This window comes from Fulmarus glacialis, unplaced genomic scaffold (assembly GCF_000690835.1).
Source record: "Fulmarus glacialis isolate BGI_N327 unplaced genomic scaffold, ASM69083v1 scaffold149, whole genome shotgun sequence".
NCBI classification, from domain to species: Eukaryota; Metazoa; Chordata; class Aves; order Procellariiformes; family Procellariidae; genus Fulmarus; species Fulmarus glacialis.
This window is the reverse complement of record NW_009231170.1, coordinates 1,032-20,020: the sequence shown is the minus strand read 5'-3', so window position 1 is coordinate 20,020 and position 18,989 is coordinate 1,032. Positions and strand designations below refer to the sequence as shown.

General features: G+C 41.1%; 1 protein-coding gene across 1 annotated transcript in view; it reads left to right on the top strand.

The window, feature by feature from the left end:
• Window positions 1–10,636, top strand: part of LOC104081631 (CMP-N-acetylneuraminate-beta-1,4-galactoside alpha-2,3-sialyltransferase-like) — a gene marked incomplete at its 3' end in the record, with an annotated part of 110,192 nt that extends 99,556 nt beyond the window's left edge. The window contains exon 5 of the mRNA XM_009584459.1: window positions 10,542–10,636. Within this exon, the coding sequence (XP_009582754.1) occupies window positions 10,542–10,636 (95 nt within the window). The remainder of the gene's footprint in view (window positions 1–10,541) is intronic.
• Between the last annotated feature and the right edge of the window lie 8,353 nt (window positions 10,637–18,989).

Genomic DNA, 18,989 nt, shown 5'->3' with positions numbered 1-18,989 from the left:
ACTCTTTCCACTTGGGATGCATGTTTTGGCCTTTTTTTGGCTAGGTTCCTAGTCTGAGCCTGTGAGATGCAAAAATCCTTGGAAGTTTTTTGCATCTGGTTAAAGGAAGAAAAAGTCTCTGTCTAAACCTTAAATGGTAACAACTGGCTGCCCCCAGTTCGTCCTGCACTACAATGTGAAGTCTATTGTGCAGCAGAGTAACAGAAACACATCTGGAATTTTTCCCGTCGGGAATGATATGAATCTCATTAATAGCAGCTTTGTAATCTATCTGTAACTGTTTTTCAGTAAGTGATACTATTCTGATATTAGTGATTTTTTTTTTTAATACATTGTACAAATGCACATCAGGTGGCTGTACCTGGGAGATGGCACCTAAAGCTATATTATCCTGTTTCACTTAATAGAAGGCATTATTCTCTGGACGGATGAATTACACTGCTTTGACTACTAGGCAAGCTTGAAAATCACACAACTCCTGTCTTGAACAACTTCCTACAAGAAGAAGCATGCCAAGGTAAATTGTTTAGGCATTAGGAATTTGTGCAATTGAGACCATTTCCACCCTCACCGGTTTTTTTTAGTTAGGATGTCTACCTTCTGAATGGTGCAAACTATGACGTGGTTTCCAACGAAAAAGCCTTGTCCAATTTCAAAATGTTAAGACAGAACTCTGCTTGCCCAGCATCTCCAATGCTTTCAGTCCCTTCTTGTTTTTGCTGCGGAGTTCATTCTTGTTTCTAGTTCGTATCTTCCTATATTCTCAACGAAACTATAGACTTGATTTGATATTGTCATTGCTATGCCAGTTTTTTATGTCAAACCCAGATTGTGATGACTTAAAAAAAAATCTTTTGAAAATAACTGACAAAAAAATTCTAAGAAACATCACAGTGGACTATCTGTGTGATTGTCTTTGAGCATCACTTTATGTAGTGTACAAAGAAGCTGAACAATTTACTACTTGTCTGTGTTTCTTTGCATTTAATTATCTGCCCGTCTTGTGTGCTGCAGGCAAGTATTGGTGCAATAACTTCTACAGACTTTTTTCCCCCTCACTTTTATTGTTTTGCTTTCATTTCCTGTTTGTGTCTGAGAGCAGGCTTGTCCTTTTGCCTGCATTTTCACTGGGGAGGCTTTCTCTGGAACACCTTAAAGTCACTGTTGGGAGTTGCACTGATGAGAATTGCAACCTACAAATATTCAGTAATAATGATACAGGACAGAAAATGCATGCAGTTTGAAAATAATGGGGTTTTTTTATTTTTCCTCAGGTTTCTGAGCCTTTATTATTATTTATTATTGAGGTCTCATTTCCAACTATAAGGCTAGGAAAATATTTTTTATTTGTTTGGGATTTTTTTAACATGAAAGCTGGGATTTTGCCAGGAGTGTGATATGAGGAACTGGGTCCCGTAGAACTTCTCAGAATATTAGACTCCATGTAAGAAAATCAGAAGAGCTGACAATACCTCTGTTGATGCCATGGTGTGTACTTCACAGCAGATTAATAATTTCCATATCATCTTAAAAGGAATGTTTTGTCTAGGTTCTGAAATGGCATTGATCATTCTGGAAGAATATGAGCCTTGAAAAAATTAAGACGATTGTCTTTCAGAACAACCCATCTGTTTCAGTAATGATGCTTGAAACATTGACATTTCTGCTGCCAGCACCCTCACTCTAGTAAGACTTATGCAGGAAATTTTTGCTCCAAGCAGATTTTTGACCTGGATAAGAGCAATATGCCAGAGGTGAAGGAACATCAAGCATTCAGGAACCGAATGAATTACAAAGTCCAGTCCCCTGCCTATACAGACACCAAATCATACAACCTCTTTCATAAACTGACCAAACTTCACCTCACGTAGTTTGTTTTGCACTTTTCCTGTCTTCCTCAGCTTCCATCACAAGGCTGTTTTGGAGCTTACTCGTTTTAAACGCTGGTGACCTTATTTTCATCTTCAGCTTGTTGTATCATGATCAGGTCACATTCATTTGTCTTTTGTGCCTATTTGTTCGTTAGCTTCAATAGCTCTTTTCCGTCCATGCTGCATCGCCTGTGCTGTACGTAGACAGAGCAGTCGTGTTCTGTGCTTGTGCTTGCCTGTGCTGAACAATATGTGCATTTTTGGTTTAGCTGATCGTTGAAGGCTCTTTTTCATCATTGTCTTATTCTCTACATATGTACCAATTTCTTTTCCGCTTTCTTGATGTACTTGCACAAAAACTATATGTGCTGTTTGTTCTAGATGGAAGAATTAAGTATTCCAGGCTCCTTCTGCAGTGGTGTTATTACTGCAGAAGATTTCACTAAAGATTTCACTATTCCCCTCAATGCTTTCAAATATGAAAATTGCTCTGATACAGTAGGATAACCTCAAGATAGATATATACATTAAATAATGTGGTAGGTGGAAACAAGATCAGAGGCTTTGAAACAGTGAAGTGCAATGTGATGTGCTCTACCATAAGACTGCCGGCAGCTCAGGACAGTCAAACATGCTGATGGTGACAGGAATGAGCAGTGGGTGGGGAGGACTGCTGGCAATGGCATGGCTGTGGATTAACTTTCCTCTGGAAGTAGAATGCAGAGAAGAGTAAGATGGCGATATAAAAGCAAAGTTCAGTAACTGCATTTTAACAGACAGGTTAATTGGCATCTATGACGAAAGACAACAGGTCAGTGATGGAAACTGTGCCCATCATCTGCAGTCTTCTGGAATGTATGTTAGATCTTCACCAGAAAAATCAGATTCCCTGCCTTTTGGGAATGCAATGTTGCACAGTAGCAGTTAGCCTAGATGACTGCTGTCCTATTCTTTTTTATTAGAAACAGCAATCTCCTTCCTGTCCTGGTGGAATGTGAGCAGGAGCATAATTGTGCTAAACTTTGGCCAACTGGTAGAGTTGCTGGCTGGCATCTTCCATGTGAGCTGACTCTTTCTGCTAGGGGGAAGGATTAGACCCTTTCTCCTTCCCTCCTCATCTCATCTTTTATTTGCACAGAAGGCTTTGAAAACTCAGGCAGTAATTACAGTCTGCTTTTGCTCACCTTCATCATGTTTCCAAATACCATGTAATCTCATCTGTTTGGCTCAGTGCTCCCTCAGAGGCCTTGAACACCCCACCTGGCTTTTGGTAGGAAAAACCAGCTGTAATTCAATCTTGCATCTTTGACAGTAACACGTGAAAAACAAACTATGACATTGAAATGATGTTAGGAGACTGGTTTTTAAACTAAAATCATTCTACGCTGTCTAGAAGTCAGCTTTTCACCCTTGCATACTTGTGTTTTGGTATTAGAGGGTTTGGTGAACAATGACAAATTTTGCATGTTTTCTTATATGCTGCACCATGAGGCAGGTCAGGACCTGCCTAAGTTTTTGCCTTGTCTGAATTTTATAGCTTTGGGTTTTTTTGCTTTTTTTCCCCAAAGGGAAGCCAACCTTTAAACCAAGCTGCTTGTTATTGTTGTGTGTGCATGTGTGTGTTTTGTCTGAAGTGTTTGGAGAATCCGTAGCAAAGTCTGAGGATTTGGTTAGAGCAGGCGAACTGATTTCTTTTTGTCTTTAATATTTACAGTTCCTCTCAACATTTTTCAGTCCCCACAATGATTATTTGCATTATATAGAGACACTCTAGGTAAGCTGTTCAGGGTACTTTGTTAGACTTCATGCATGTCAGAACATAGTCAGTTAGCAGGAGGGACTGAGCTGATATTAAATCAGTCTCTGATTTTGTGCCTTGATGGTGAGGAAGCACAAGATATTAATGACTGCAGAAAGGTTAAACTTTACGTGTCTTCCTGTTTATCACAAAGGTACAGGGTACAAACAGAAAGCAGTCTTGGCAGGCAAGAGGCTTGCAAAATCCATGTGCTGCTTATCTACAGTTGAAATTTGATTACCATATATGAAGGTAAGTACTTAAGAATCCCAAGGAGTCTGAGGGGTAGCTCTTGATTCCCAACTGCAGTGGACTGTCGCTTGGATACTTGGTCACCTCCTAGCAACATTAGCCCAGTGTGAAAATGGTTTTAAAAGAAATAGACCTGTGCAAAGCTTCAAAAGATCATCTATTGAATTTTCCTTCTTAAAAGTAGGCACAGCTGTGATTAACCCATGCTTATTAGATGCAAACTTGTTCTTAAAAATCATACAGTAAAATCAGAAACTAAGTTCATGCAGGTTCTGTAACCCATGTCCAAGCAATAGATTTCAATGTGTAATGATCCCAAGCATAAGAAACCTTTTTCTAATGTTTAATTTAAGTTTCCTTTGCTGCATTTTAAGCCCAGGGCTACTACTTCTATTTATGAGGGATGTGGAGGTATTACCTTTCTCTTTTGCAGCAGCCTCGTAATATTTAGCGGCTTATCATGTCCTCTTTCAATTTTCTCTTCTCTAGACTAAACAAATTCATTTCTTTCTAGCTTTCCTCAGAGATCATGTTTTCTAGACCTTAGATCTTTTTCACAGCTCTCCTACGGCCTGTTTCCAGTTTGTTCATGTTTTTTGCATGAGATGCAGAACTGGGCATGGTCCTTGAGCTGATGCTTTCTGATCCTGATCCTAAGTGGAGTACTTAAGAGGTTTTACAGCTGTGATACTTACATTTTTCAGTCATGATAGGATGTTTATCTTTTCTGCAGTAGTATGACAATGTTCTGTGTATGAACCACAGCACAGAGTATGGAGGCACTTTAAGATACGTTGGAGCAGCTGGTCCGGCTCTAAATAGAGCAGTGAGCAGGCAATGGGGAAAATGCCTGCACCGATGAGTTTAAACAATCTACTAGGTGATGGAGAGCAAAGAGGGCAAGAAAGTGATGATGCTCCACAGTGCCTCAAAGGTGCGGAGCAACCATTCGCAGGGGAGGAGGTTGCGAAAACTGAGAGTGCTGCTACATGGCCTGCTGGTGGGTAGAGGGGTTTTTGTTCAGTGGACTTTACCTGCCCCTTCCTTTTCTTTGCTTATGGAATAAAGCCTGTTCAAAGGCATTTTTTGGAGTGGCTGTGGCATTTACTGCCCCTTCCTGTCAGAAGAAAGGACTATGGTTTACACCTCATGGTCCTTCTTGCAGAGCTGCGAAGGAGCAAGTGATTACACCAGTCCAGAAATGGACAAAACCCAAATGGTAGAGTTATTAGGAAAGGGCAGAGAACAAAGCAGAGCAGTGTTGTACCACTGCGTAATTCAGTGGCATCTGTATAGAGAATGGCCAAGTAGTTGAGGACTTTTCAGCCTGAAAGGGCCAACTGTACATGAGAGAACATGGATAGGGATCACTGGCTCACTGTTTCTTCCAAAAGAAGAACTAGGGGTCCCAGATGGCAGTGGTAGGGTGCACTGACCCAGTGCGGCCATTCTTCCGTAGGAAGTTGTCTTCACCGTATTGTCTGATTTTCTTTTAGACCATTTCTGCAGTTTATTAAGATCAACTTAATTTTTGGCCTGGTCTCTACTGTTAAAGATTTTCTTCTTGCAGCCATCCATTTTTTTAGGAAAAGAAGTATGTTGGTTGTAGGATGGGGTTAATCCTGATTAATGCAGTTTCTTAAATTTTTCAGCTGCTTGAGGAATCTTTGAGCTGCTTGGATTTTTGACAGGGGATTAATGTCAATAAGAAATGTGAAATCAGGACATCACAAGCCTCCTCATTCCCTATGCTATCACACCATGCTGCTCCCCAGAGAAGGGAGGCAAGGGAGAGAACATACATCTAGGTCTCACTAGGGAAAAAAGAAAAGGTTAGTTTAGATTTTTCTCCCCTTACTTTTATAAATGCCTCTATCAGAGCTAATTATTCAGTGCTAGAGTGCTTTGGTTTGTATTTCAATAATTTTATTAATAAGATTGTTAGATTTTGTGCCTTCTGTCTATCAGCATAAGCAAACGAAAGAGAGAGTAGAAATCATGCTGGAACAAATAAGTCATTCTTTTGTGTGTTTTTTTTAAAAAAAAAAAAAGGTTGTTCATGCCCTTTTACAAATGCAATGTGCGGGTTACGTACAACATGAGGTTCTAGCACCGTTTGGTTTTTTTCCTTCAGCTTCCAGTTTTTCTACGCTGCTGATTCTCCATAACTAAAGAAGAAACAAAAGGGCAGGGTGGCTTAAAGGAGGAGGGCGGGGGGAAAAGGAAGGAAATATCTGAGAAATAAGCCCACAATGGAGCTTAGTGGCTGCCAATCTGCCTTGCCTTAGCGTCATGATTTCTAGAAGCATGGTGCCATCTTCTCCTCTGCTCTTTCAGGGACTTGGCCTTGTCTTCCTCCCTCCTTGTTATAGCCAAAGACTATCAATCGGTTTATTTGTTTTACTTTCTCTCTGGTCTAGCTTATTCCCTTCTACACATTTGTGTATTAATTGCCTTGAAAGCAGCAGGTAGAAGTAGGGAGCAGATTCTAGTCAAGATAAATGTCTGAAATTGTTCAATAGCTACTTTGATAGAGGCGGTGCTGGTCTAGGATTTGCGCGATACTTTGGGAAGTTAGTGCTGCTGATGTTGAATACCTCAGCACACATCGGAGAGAAGTGGTTGTGAATGTATCTGTGTATCAAGGACCGTCAGAAAGCTTGGTTGGGGAGCTTCTGGCAGGCTAGTTCAGCCTTCCAGGTAGAAATGTTTCGGGGTCACAACTCTTCTTACCTGTCAGGGAGAAAATAACTGGAAATGTAATTTTTTGTTGCATAAGCTGTAATCCCCTAGGCACAAATATATATCACACTTCCTGGTGTATATAGATTCCTGTTTAAGAATAGTTTCCTGGCAGTACGCTTCCTTTTGCTGTGAGCAGTGACAAATTGTGTTAGAGATTTTACTAATGTCTTTGTATAAGGAATGCAAACTTGAGAGCTGGCAGAGATTTGGACTGTACCTCGTAATTGTCATATCCATCATTTCATAGAATCATTTAGCTTGGAAAAGACCTTTAAGATCATCGAGTCCAGATTTCATCTATTTAGATGTCATTTGCTGTTTTATCGGGGTATGTCATTCAAACTAGTGATTTTACGTGCCTGGCATTTCTCTCCCAAATCATGCAGGTCATAAGTGTGTGCCACAAGCACGCAAATTTCTCACCTTTTCGTGGCTGTCATGTGCTATGAGGTTGCATTATGTCTGTTCTGGAATTTGGGGTGAGGTAGATAGGAAGTGGTTAAAAATCAAATTTGAAAAATCGAAACTCTCGCTTTATGTGCTGCTTGCACATAGAGCTCAAGCCTGTTTCAGTTCAGGTTGTCAGTGAAGCTCACCTGCCTTTAGGTAGCAGCGGCAGATGACTCGGGTGAAATGCAGCATCCCGTATGTAAGCTGCTCAGTAGATAGATGCAAAATTTAACATCTTTCAGAAACGTTTACTTTTTCTGTTTGACAAACTCCCACGCATTCCTTGGAATGTATTTTAGGTGCTCTGCAGAGAGCATTCCCATGGCCTGTTTGAGACATATCCTGATATTTCCTGAAGGGTCCTAAGAATACACCAGATGCGCTTCAGAGCCGAGACAGAACAGCCATGCTCCTGGAGAGGTCTGGCAGACAGCGTTTCCCCGTCACTGCTGGACATCGGTTCTGGCCTGCTCTGATTTATTGAGGTGGCAAAGCACTTTTCATAGATCATGAGCTTACAGCATTCATGATTTCTTAATATTTCCGAAATGGAATTACCTTCAAGATTTATGGGAGCTCTGTAGGCCTAAATATCCTCTAATTTGCTCTTTTTTTCCCCACATGGATATAGTATTTCCCCCAAAACTGTTCCTCCCCCCTCTTTCAATGAAGCAAAAGTATGAATTAAAAGTCAGTTTCCCTGGCTCTGTAAAGTATTTTTAAATATTACCAAATAATAGTAGGTGGTCTAAGGCTATTGTGTTCTTTGCTAGAAAAATCCTGAAGTTTACTTGTAGCAAATACAATAACAAGGCCAATGGTCACTTCACCCTTCTGTTTGGTCACATGCAGAAGGGACACCATAGAGCATCATATCAGTCCTGCTAGTGCTTCAGCTGCTTTTGGGAACTCCGGTCAGAGCCCAGGGAGTCCCAGGAGGATCTGACCTTCCTCCTGGTTTAACCAGGCACCTTGTAAGGGGGAATCTGCATTAGGGAGAGACACTCAATACTCCATGTCAGACTACTGTAAACTGTCTTTTCCTGGTGTATGACTTGCAAATAGACCGGTTAATTGCATCTATAAATAATACCAACTTGTGAGTTAGGCCTGACCTTACAGCCTGTACCTTCTTTTTCGTGCAATGCTCTTGAATAGGCGAACTGAGCTGGCTAAGTTTTCTATTTACGCTGCACTACTTTGTAGCATTATTGTAGGGAATCCTCTTGATTCTTGAGAGGAGAATAAAACCTGCTCATACATGCTTTTTCTGAAGCATCCAAGTTTTTCCTGAAGATTGCATGTCACAGTGGCAACCAGAGTAGCTCGGTGACCTAACAAACCAGCCCAAAGGTGCTGGTGACCCCCAGGCAGTCCTTCACTGTGGCTGCTGCTTGGAGAGAATGGGGACCATTCTGTGAGACCTGACTTCTGCTATTAGTTCAAGTGGTAGCTGTAAAGGAAGAGCTGTGAACATCTGTGCTGTAGCCATTCAGGTTATAAAAGCTCTTACATTTTTATGAGAATCCTGCAAAGATTCCTCCTATTGATTTTGAAAGGAGGTGGAGATAACTCCTTGGAGACCCACCAGTGTAATATAATACTTACATTTCAGTGCACCAAGATGCTTGAAAAAACATTGAACTAATTTGGCAGGTTATTGACGCTTTTAGGATATTTTCAGAGTATTATTGTATCCTGTTCTTTTTTTTTAAATAGGCCTGTGGTTTTTTGTTTTCTACTTAAGATCTTCAGAAGGTCTAATATATCTAACACATCTTCCCCACCTTTTCCCAGATAAAGTTATGTAGAACCTTTCGTATCCTCAGCTCTGGAAAAACATTCCTTTCCTTTTGGATCAGCCATGTAATCTGTGCATCCTGCTTTTATGGTTATAGATGATCTTATTAAAGATTGCATGAGTGGATGTGAAGCGGTATGCATGGGTGAGTTGGAGTCTTCTGTTCTTGTTTTGTTAAATGTTCTTCCTCTCTCTCTTCCCCGTTTCCAGAGATTTCTGCAACCTCTGATTTACTGGTCATCTGTGATAGGACTGTACTTTGAGCAATTTATAATTCAGAATTCATTCCGTCGTTTCCTCACTGTGCTGCTATCTGAAAGTGTTGCTCTGTACCTGGCTGTGGCGTAGTGTAGATGAGTTTATCTTAAATCAGGTAGTTCACATCCAAAAGTTATCTGATTGCAGTAGCGTGGAGTTGCATGCTGAGCGCAAAAACAGCCTGAAGGGAGGGTTAAACCGGTGCGTTACATCTATCCCGCTACCAGTACCTAGGTTAGCCAGGCTGTATCTATTTCAGGTACGTGTACATGGCACTTGCAGTATGGCTGTAGTGGAGATGTACTCTCTGACTCTGAACATGCAGTACATTCATTTCTTCATTCCTGTAGCATAGTGTGATTGATTTTGATCCAGAACATCCCTACTACTGATTTGATGTGATTGAATGAACAGATTTCTAATAGTATTAGCATATTTTCTAGCAGTGATCTTGATACATTTAGAAATGGTCCCATACAAAAGTTAATATTTCTGTAGTTTCTTTTGCTAATTGTTTCCTTCTATCTGGCCACTATACTAATTGTTTCTAGAAGGGACAAATTTTTAGTAGCTGCTGTGTTTGTCTGTTGAGGGTGTAATTAGGATAATACATTCACATAATGACACGGTTAAGAAGGACTTGTTCTCTCTTTTGTAAGTGATTTTGGATAGATCATGACTGTTTGGTTTGGCAAGGACCCCTCTTGAATCATTTATATGTTAATGAATGCAGAAGAAAATACCTACATCTGTACTGAATTTCCATTCTCTGTAAACTAAGCACTGCTTCATGATGTCCTGAACCATTTCCTTTCTTGCCTGTGTTATGATAGCTGCTGTGTATCTGCGTATGAGTGAGGCAGAAGCAGCCGTGAGAGCAGATAACCCCAGCCTTGCTCTCCACATGCATTTGCTCAGTGCATCCACCCCTGCACAGAGCAGCACACATATACGTAATGAATAATATAAAGGCAACTCCACACCTCTTCCTCACACACTCGCGTAGACAGCACGTAAATTGGCTTGTGCTTACAAAGCTGGAAGTAAAACTGCCTAAACTCTGGTTGCAATTCACAATTTACTGTAGCTAAATTAATAGCCAAACAATAGTGTGGAAGTTCTAAATTGTTGAGTGGAAGTGATTGCCAGGCTTACGACTTGAGTGGTTTGGGTGTCCTCATGGCATAGAGTCTGACAGATTTGTTCCACTGCAGGCTCCTTTGGGTAAAGGTAAAATCTTCCACATTAGTGTATTGCCGGTGAGAATGTAGAATCAGCACTTAGGTATGGATTCTCTCAACCTCCCTACAGAAATTTATTCTTCCTAGTTCAGGAGTTAATTTCTCTCTCATTTTGGTTTTCTCAGGTTCTCGAAGCCGGCACCAATGTTCTTGGATGATTCCTTCAGGAAATGGGCGCGTATCAGGGACTTTGTACCCCCTTTTGGAATTAAAGGACAAGGTAGGAGAAAACTGTACAGCTGTTGAAAAAGAAGGTGGTTCTGCGGATGCTTGCCCCATCTTGTTTTTCTGTTTTGAAAGCTCAGGCGGTCCTTTGAGCTCAGCTTTCTTCTCCTGGTCCAGAGGAGCATTGTATGTGTAGGTCTTAGAAACACAAACGGATTTTCACAGATGGAATGTGGAGGATGGGAGAGTCAGTGCAACAATGGCAATTTAGACCTACCACCACATTCTGGAAGAAGCATTTTGGCATTGACTGCCGTATCTTGTAGCGTCTTTGTTGACACCAGCAGAGTCCAAACTGATTTAAAGTACCTTTAAGTCAGTAATTTAAGGAACAGGAAAGACTACCCTTTCTGAGTTTTGGAGCCTTGGGGTTGACCACTGATAAAAATCTTCATTTTCTTTTCATAGCATTTGGTTGTATAATTATTTTATAGTTGTGCCTTTGGACTTTTAAAACAAATAGGAAGAATCTGTCAGATGCTTTCATGATGATTTGTAATATGCCTTGTCCTGCAGCTGGAGCATGGTATGCAGCTCAGGTATGCTGTGGGAGACCAAGAGTGGTGCTGGTGGTGATGAGATGGGAGGTAGTAGCCCATCCAGCAGATGGTATATTTTGCGGGTGACACAAGCTCCTTGCTATCCCGCATGTGCCACCAAAGGCCACTCCGGGTGGGTGGTGGTGGAGCACAAGGCTTACGCTCACAGCAGTCATTTGCTGCAGACTTTCTGAAGTCTGATGTATTTATTAAGAAGTGTTTGTGGCATTGCATCAACTTCCAAGATTTTTTTTTTTTACCCTGACAAACTCAAGATTACAGATGGCCCTAGGAATTGAAATACCTGGTGGAGAAAGGACTGCAGCCACTAATAGGCTGGGGTCTGTCTCCCTCCGTGGAAGCAGGTGGTGTAGTTGTTAGAACAATCTCTGACCAAATCAAAGGCTCTACTGACAAATTTCTTTTGGCTTGCATCAATTCCCTTCTTTGTTTTCTATATGTCCATTCCTTGTCCAGTCGGTCTTTTGCAGCTCAATAGGCAACTAATTACTGTCCTCTAAATCAGCCAGCCGAGTTTGCAGCAAAGAAATAAGAGTGGCAGCACAAGTGGAAGGCTGCGTTGACCACAGGAGGGCTTGTCCCCTTCTAACAGGCACACAAGGTGTACAAAGCTAGGGCAAGCTGCCTGACCAACGTGGAGGTGGGATTTGCAGATTACACATGATGTCAGATAGACCTAATAAAAATCATTCCGTTAAACTGAATCCAAATGGAGAAATTCACCAAAAGGGGATGACAGAACGGCTCTGGCAGCCTTCTCCCTGGGTTTGTTGCCAGCTTGTATCACCACTGCAATGTTATGTAAATCTGGTGTTTTATATTGGATTTCCTCAGTTAAAAAGAGAAATGAGAAATTGCCATTATTTAAATGGCTGTGAGCTGAAGCCATGGGACGGAAACCGTTGAATGGGTTATTTTTTTAATGCCCTCCTGGGACTGAATTTTGTGCCAAGTTTCAGTCTGGAGCAAGTTCTGTGTGTGGGAGGGTTGAATTATAAATCTCTGTAGCCCAGGATTTCTAATGGCCGTGCTGACAGGCTGTGAGTCCTAGTGATGCGAATGGCGCCCTTTCATGTTACACATCACTTGGAATTCTTGCATCAGTCTTTTCTGGCCGTCCCACGGGATGCATTCTGGCTCAGCTGAGTGATTGGATGATGGGATCAGCACCTCATTAGGGCTTTCAGTCAGGGCAATCTAATGATATCCAAACGACTGACCCAGGCAGGCAGCGTGGAGCTTAGTCACGTGCTGGTGCGAGATGAAGACTATCAGAGCTGGGATGTGCATGGGAAAAAGAGCAGTGAGGGTGGCTGAGAAAGTGTAGAGAGAAGTGCCTGTGTTGAAAGAGATGGGGCAGGGGTTTTGCTCTGTGCATTAGGAAGCCCTGTGACACCATCAGCTGGGATTTCTGACGTGCATCACACTGGGAAAGGCGGTCGGTGTTTATAGACACTGACTGTAGCTGGGTTGGTAATGGGAAGATTTTGCTGAGAACTTTGGTGAATATTGCCTGGCATTTTCAAGTCACTGTGATCTAGTCCAAGTGCAAAATGGCTTTTTTTTGTGTGTGAAATATAGCTACAGGATGAGCTCACTTTCAGTAATGCTGCATGTTCCAAGAAACTTCCAGAAACTAATCTGTGGTAGCTTGAAAGCACTAAAGTTATGAAATCAAGAGATTCTTAGCAGCTTGGAGGCTAATCCACCATTTCTGCTTCCTCTTGTTAAAGTTTCTCTCTATTCTTCAGACTTTTAGGTAAGTTTTTCTTTGCTTTGTCTCTGAAAAAAAACTGAAAGAAGTCCTCTTTCATCCATCACTCGGTGTTTACTGGTCCAAGAAAGAACAATTCCAAGATTGCAAGAACAAATCTTGCAATCTTTAAGGGAAAGCTTTTGAGGAGCATTGTCTACTGAGCTGCACTAATTTGGAGTAACACGTCTGTATAAATTACATGTAAAAGAGTAGAAATAGCTCAGAAATTTTCAGGGCGGGACTACCACTCTTTAAAGGCAATCATATCAAGGAGAAGGCAGCATGCTGATCATGTTGACACAGTTCATCAGGGATCTTCATTGTCTTCAAAAAGAATGTGATTGTAAAGACAATTCTTCCATCTCCAGATGCTAAAAAGTACTCAGTATAACATAGAAAGCTTAACAGTGTTTCTTCGTGAAAGAATGCTCGCTCCTTTTCTCCATTGGTCATTTTCTGATTTGGCCATTAGCCCATGAAAGAGGGTTTTATGACCCGAGTGCTCCACTCTCTCCAAGAGCATTTGCGTGTAGATGCCCTCAAGGTGAATATGGTTCTGAATATGGAAGTTTTTAGACTTTCTCCCAAATGATGCTTGTTCTGAGATGTGCATTATTCCTACTGCAATAGTCCATCTCATGTCAGATTGGAAACTGCTGCTGTTGTTAGTTAACCACCTTAGTGATTACTTGCCTGCTAAATGAAAGAAGCATAGGAACAAGCAGGTGGTGACCCTACTGCTTTATGAACAGGACTTTCTGAGATGAGGCACGTGGTAGGAAGTCTTGTGCGAAGTCTTTTTGAACAGTGGTCTCTGAGTGTCCTCTACAAGTTATTAGAAATAGATAAAGAGGAGTTTATGAGGAGTGGTTGTACCTTTTTCTTAAACTGTCTTAAGTGGGCAGAGAGTTTTAGTAGATGTTGTAGTTGTTGACTCTGCCTCTGTTCACTAAAGATCTGGACCAAGGATTGATCCTAATTACTTGATCCTAATCCCCAGCGACCTGGCACAAAAGCGGAGCTGACAACTGTCAGGCGTGTTGGACCTGATACAGCAGATTGAAGGTGTCATTGCATTCCTCACAAATGTCTGTAACCCTTTGGGGGAACTCTTGCTTTCTCTGTGTGCAGAGAATAAGGAAAGTAATAGATATGTCATATTTCTGAAGAGGCATGAGTATATTAGGTTTTGACACCACAAAGGGTCACTGCAAGTATCTAGTTTGGTCTTTTGTGTAACAGTGGCTCTAAGTTTCACCCAGTGACTTCTGCAGCTGGCTATGAACATAGAAGATTATCTTTCAGAATTTGAATCAAGATTTTCTAAATGATGAAGAATTACTGTGTTGTCATACAGGCCAGTGTCATATTTGACTGCACTTACTTTAAAAAATGAGACTGTGTTGAGCTTGTTGTCTCCTACTATGTGACTTGACAGAATCTAGAAATGGGATGTGCCACTGTGAGCACTTGGAAATGATGACTCCATCTCTATTAATAAGTAAAATGGTTGTCCTCTGGACCTGAGGGCAGTTGAGCTCATTGTTCAAACAGGTTAACTTCCTCCCCCCCCCCAAAAGAGGGTGGCTATATCCAGGTTGTTCAAACAGGTTAACTTCCTCCCCCCCCGAAAAGAGGGTGGCTATATCCAGGCTTCCTATCAAGAAAGGTCACTGGCCTGTATTAGCCTGTGACCCTATGAATGCATGAGAATTATAGAGGAGGATATTTGTTGGCCCTGGTGAAAACCGTCAGAGACTGTGCTAACATTTTAATAGTATGGACTCGTGTAGGACAGTGTGGGCCCGTGCCCTGCTGCCAATTTGTCTATTAGTGTGTATTAGCCAAAGCGAGGGATGTCATTCAGGAACACGATGAAATTAGTCAACTTCAAGTGTTGTCAAGAAGGTCAAACTGTAACAAGAAGTTGGAACTCTAAAAGTTACAAATGTCAAGATGTCCTGTGGGGGACAGCTCAGGCTGCCGAGCACCCTCCTGTGTCCCAGGCTATTGTTTCAGCATTAGCTGGGATGTTGGAGTGCCTCCCACGTCTCACCATTTGCGAGGATCTGATTTGCTTGAAGGAATTTTTCTTTCGCAGCACTGACCAAGCCTGCTCTTGCAGCTTTTTCAGTGAAGAGCAAGGAGACTGCAGCAATCTTAGGCTCTTAAACGAGTTACGTGGAGATTTTTTTTTTTATTGAAATTGAAATTTCTTCTTTCGTATTTGCATCCTTTTCTAGCAGTGCTTCTATCAGTGTAACTTACAGAGGTATGAACATGCACATGCTGTCCGTATTGTTGCAGAGATCCTCTAGCATGTGCACTGCTTTCAGGGTTAAATTCGTCAATGAATAAGCAATGGAAAAATTGTTTATAGTGTTAGTGAGATTATTAATCCCAGAGGGCCTCCTCCCCAAATTTACCTCTGTAGCTAAAGCAAAAGGAAAAAGTTATTTGGAGAAGGGCAACAAACAAGACTGGAGAAATACCTGACTATTAATAGAATTTCTCAGTACATGTGGCTTAAAGAATATAAAAGGTTTTCATAAGAAAGAGTAGCTAGTATCTGGCATCCTCTCTGTGTAATGAGGACGGGAGAGTTGCTGCAGTTTTTTTTTGAACTTAAGTGAAAACATATGGCACAGCATACACTAAAAAACTAAACAGACATGATCCATGTAATGTATCTCTTCCATGCATTTAGTCAGTAATTGTGTCATTGCTTAGCAGTAATTATAGGTCTTCACGTCTACCTTTGTTCCTGCTAGATTGTTTTAAGCAGAGGGGCTGCTTTGTTGGCCCTGAATCAGTTTGTCTTTGAAGGTGATATTTATTTCTTAGGGAGTGACTGTCTTGTCACCATCTCAGAATTTGCCTCCCACCAGGAATCTAGGAAGCAATTTCTCCCCCACAGTGATAAGAGAATATTAAGAACATGTTTGAAGTGCTACAGTTCTATCAAATGTAGTATGTATTATTGGCCAGGAGACTTCGTATTTTCGTCTGGTACAAGAGGGGCATCTGGAATTGGTGACATATTCGATGACAAAGAAATCAAGTCTTTGCCCAGAGCACCAATGCTAATAGATGTATTGTGCAATGGTTAATTGTTCTCGTACTCGGTTTTATTTGGATGTTTTCTTTTGTGTTAGTGCTTCTGGGAAGAACCATGGTTCAATGCTGCTTAACAGTGGATTCATGAGTCTCATGGGGGAAAGGTCATTCATCTTCAGTGAAAATGTTGAGTTTTCGGGCGTGCAAAAGTTGGCATATCAAAATGTTATTGGGAGAAAATCTCTTCTCTTTTCATGCGCGTTCTTTTCTTGCATAGCTTTTTCTTCCACATCAACTTTCTTGGCATGAGCAATACTTTATCTCTGAGAAAATATATTCACTTGGACATCACAATTGAAATTTACAGCTGAACCAAAGAAAAACTATCAGAAAAGTAAGTCTTTTCCAACCTACTCTTCCAGCTCTTCATAGAGGCTGGAGTACCACATGCAGACACCTTCCCTACATTTGACTGGGTCTGCTTGATAATGAGGTGTCTCTTTTCTGCTTTATTTCTCCAACCTTGTCTTTATTTTGTTAGCTGTACTCTGTTGTACAGATGATTTTCCTACGGTGAGCATTTTTTTGTGTTCTTCATGTGTTCTTCCTTTAACAAACAAGCAAAAAGCACAAGCATGTATAGCCGTTAGTTCTGTTCAGAGTAGGTATTAATACAAGATTATTGTTTCTTCTTGAGTTTGAGACAGATTTCTGAACTAGTTTCCACTAGAAATTTACGTTTGACCAAAATTGGTAATAGTTGCCATTATCACATGGGAATATAGCTATAAAAATGTTGGTGTTTCTCCAGGGAATCTAGCTGATTTTATAGCCTCAAGAAATTAAATGAGAGGTTTGAAGGGAAAAAAATTAAAAGTTTCAGAAGAGGTAAAGGATCAGCTTTTCATTACTGAATAAAGCCTCTAAAGGGAAGTTATATTGTGATTTTTGAAGTTAAATCAACTCTTGCTCTTGAGCTGTCTTGATGGAAGTACAACCTTCCAGTGCAGTCCCTTATTTCAATCAAAATTGATGCTTTGCTGTTGAATGTGCTTAAAGAATAGCCTTTCTCCTAACGCACTGAGAAGGGAAAGGTGCCCCAGGGAGATCTCAAACCCCAGGTTTGTAGTTAATTGGGTGACTCCATATTGGAGTTCTTCCCAGAAGTGTTGAAATGCAATTGAGACATGGATATTATTCCTGTCTTTTACCTCCTAGAGGGAAGAGCAGGTCTTCTCTGGCTTTTGTGTTTTGAAGTGACACATCTTAATGCTTCTGCAAGGATCAGGAGAATTAGAAATCACTGTAGTAGTTACTGAGTTTTTTGGCCTTGAAGACATTGCCTGGCCACCTGTGAAGGGGCATCAAAAATGCAGCAACAAAGGGAAGAACAGCCCTCTATAACAACTGTATTTCTTTTCCCACTTGTCTTTGGACAGCACATTGTGAATCTTTCAAGTATCATTTTCATTTGTGTGAATTAGCCTGTTTCTACAGGCTTTATTGCTTCCTGTGCCTCAAACTTGAGTTTGGATCAAAATGGTTAATGCATGGTTATTGTAAAATGTTGCCCATTTTTTGGCATAATTGTTTTTATGTTCCAACTTTCCAAGCCCTGGGATTATGTTAGGAACTGAGCTTGTTCTGAAAAAACAAACTCTTGCTTGTGTAGAAAAGCTTGGAAAAAAAAAATCCCTGAAGGCTCCAAAACTACGATGTAAATGAAGAATCCAAATGTTACGTATTTTTTTCATATCTTTTTATAAAAAAAGGCCTTAAGGGCTTTCTGGAGCTTACATCTAACGCATGCCAGGTTTTCCTAAAATTGTTACGGAGGTACCACGCATCTTCAGTCTTTCTTTTTTTCTTTTGTTTTATGTTTGTATCTATGGAACACTATCTGCCTCTTGTTTTAATACCATTAAAAATCATCAATGTAAGTATTGGGATATTGGAAGTAGTGGCAGTTTTAAGTCCTCTTGTTAGTAAGGTGTATCTCAAGTAAACCACCTAAATCTAGTACAGCTAATGACCTCAAGAAACCATTCTCTTGTATTTACACACAAGATGTGATTTGGGGACAGATTCCTGCAGTTTGTAGTTAACTGTCTTTGAGAGCCAGTTCACGTGTTTGCAATTTGCTTCTAAGTTCTGGAAGTCTTTGTAGCTGCTTTCTTCTGCATAGACCTCATAAAGTTAGTTGATCAATAATAAAAAGAAGCAGTGCAAGGAATTTCAGACTCATTTTGATACCTGTTGTTCTCACTGGATTCCCAGCTTCACTAAGATACAAATAATGTTGTGTGTCTGCAGCTGGACATGATGTTTCTGGGAGAGAGCTGGAGGACAGAATATGTGGTGGGACTTGGGTCCGTGGCCTCATGCTGGGCACCAGGGTGGCAAATCCTTCTGTAAAAGATCACTCCTCAGCTCTCATATGGAGCGAGATCTTAAGGAAAAAAATGCTGAAGAAGGAACTTTATACAGAGCTGAACTTTCAGGTAGTGTAAAAAAAAAAAAGTGTGCGCACTGGGTTTGTGCTTACAGTTGTTTGTAAATATTGCGATTTGTTTAATCCATAACATTGATAGTGTTTAGCTTACTCTCCCCGCGATGCTGACACACACATGGCATTCTGTTATTGTGGGACAGGGATCCATATGCAGAGGAGACTGGCATGCTTCAGGGATGTCTATCAACCTCACTCTAGTCAGAGTATTCCCAAAAGCTGAAGCTGATCCCCAGTGCCCTGCAGAAGTGCTGGCTAGAGGTGTGGCAGCTGGGTGACCAGCTGTGGAGATGGGCACTGACCGCGGCTCGCAGGGCAAACACGAAGAACTGTGGCAGTACACTGTTCCCTGGCCCTAATGCATGGTATTCAAATACTTACTGCTGACAATAAGGGCATGTAGACTTGCTGATTTTTGAGGAAGATGGCTGGTATGGACAACTTGAAAAATTACAGCCTCTTCCCT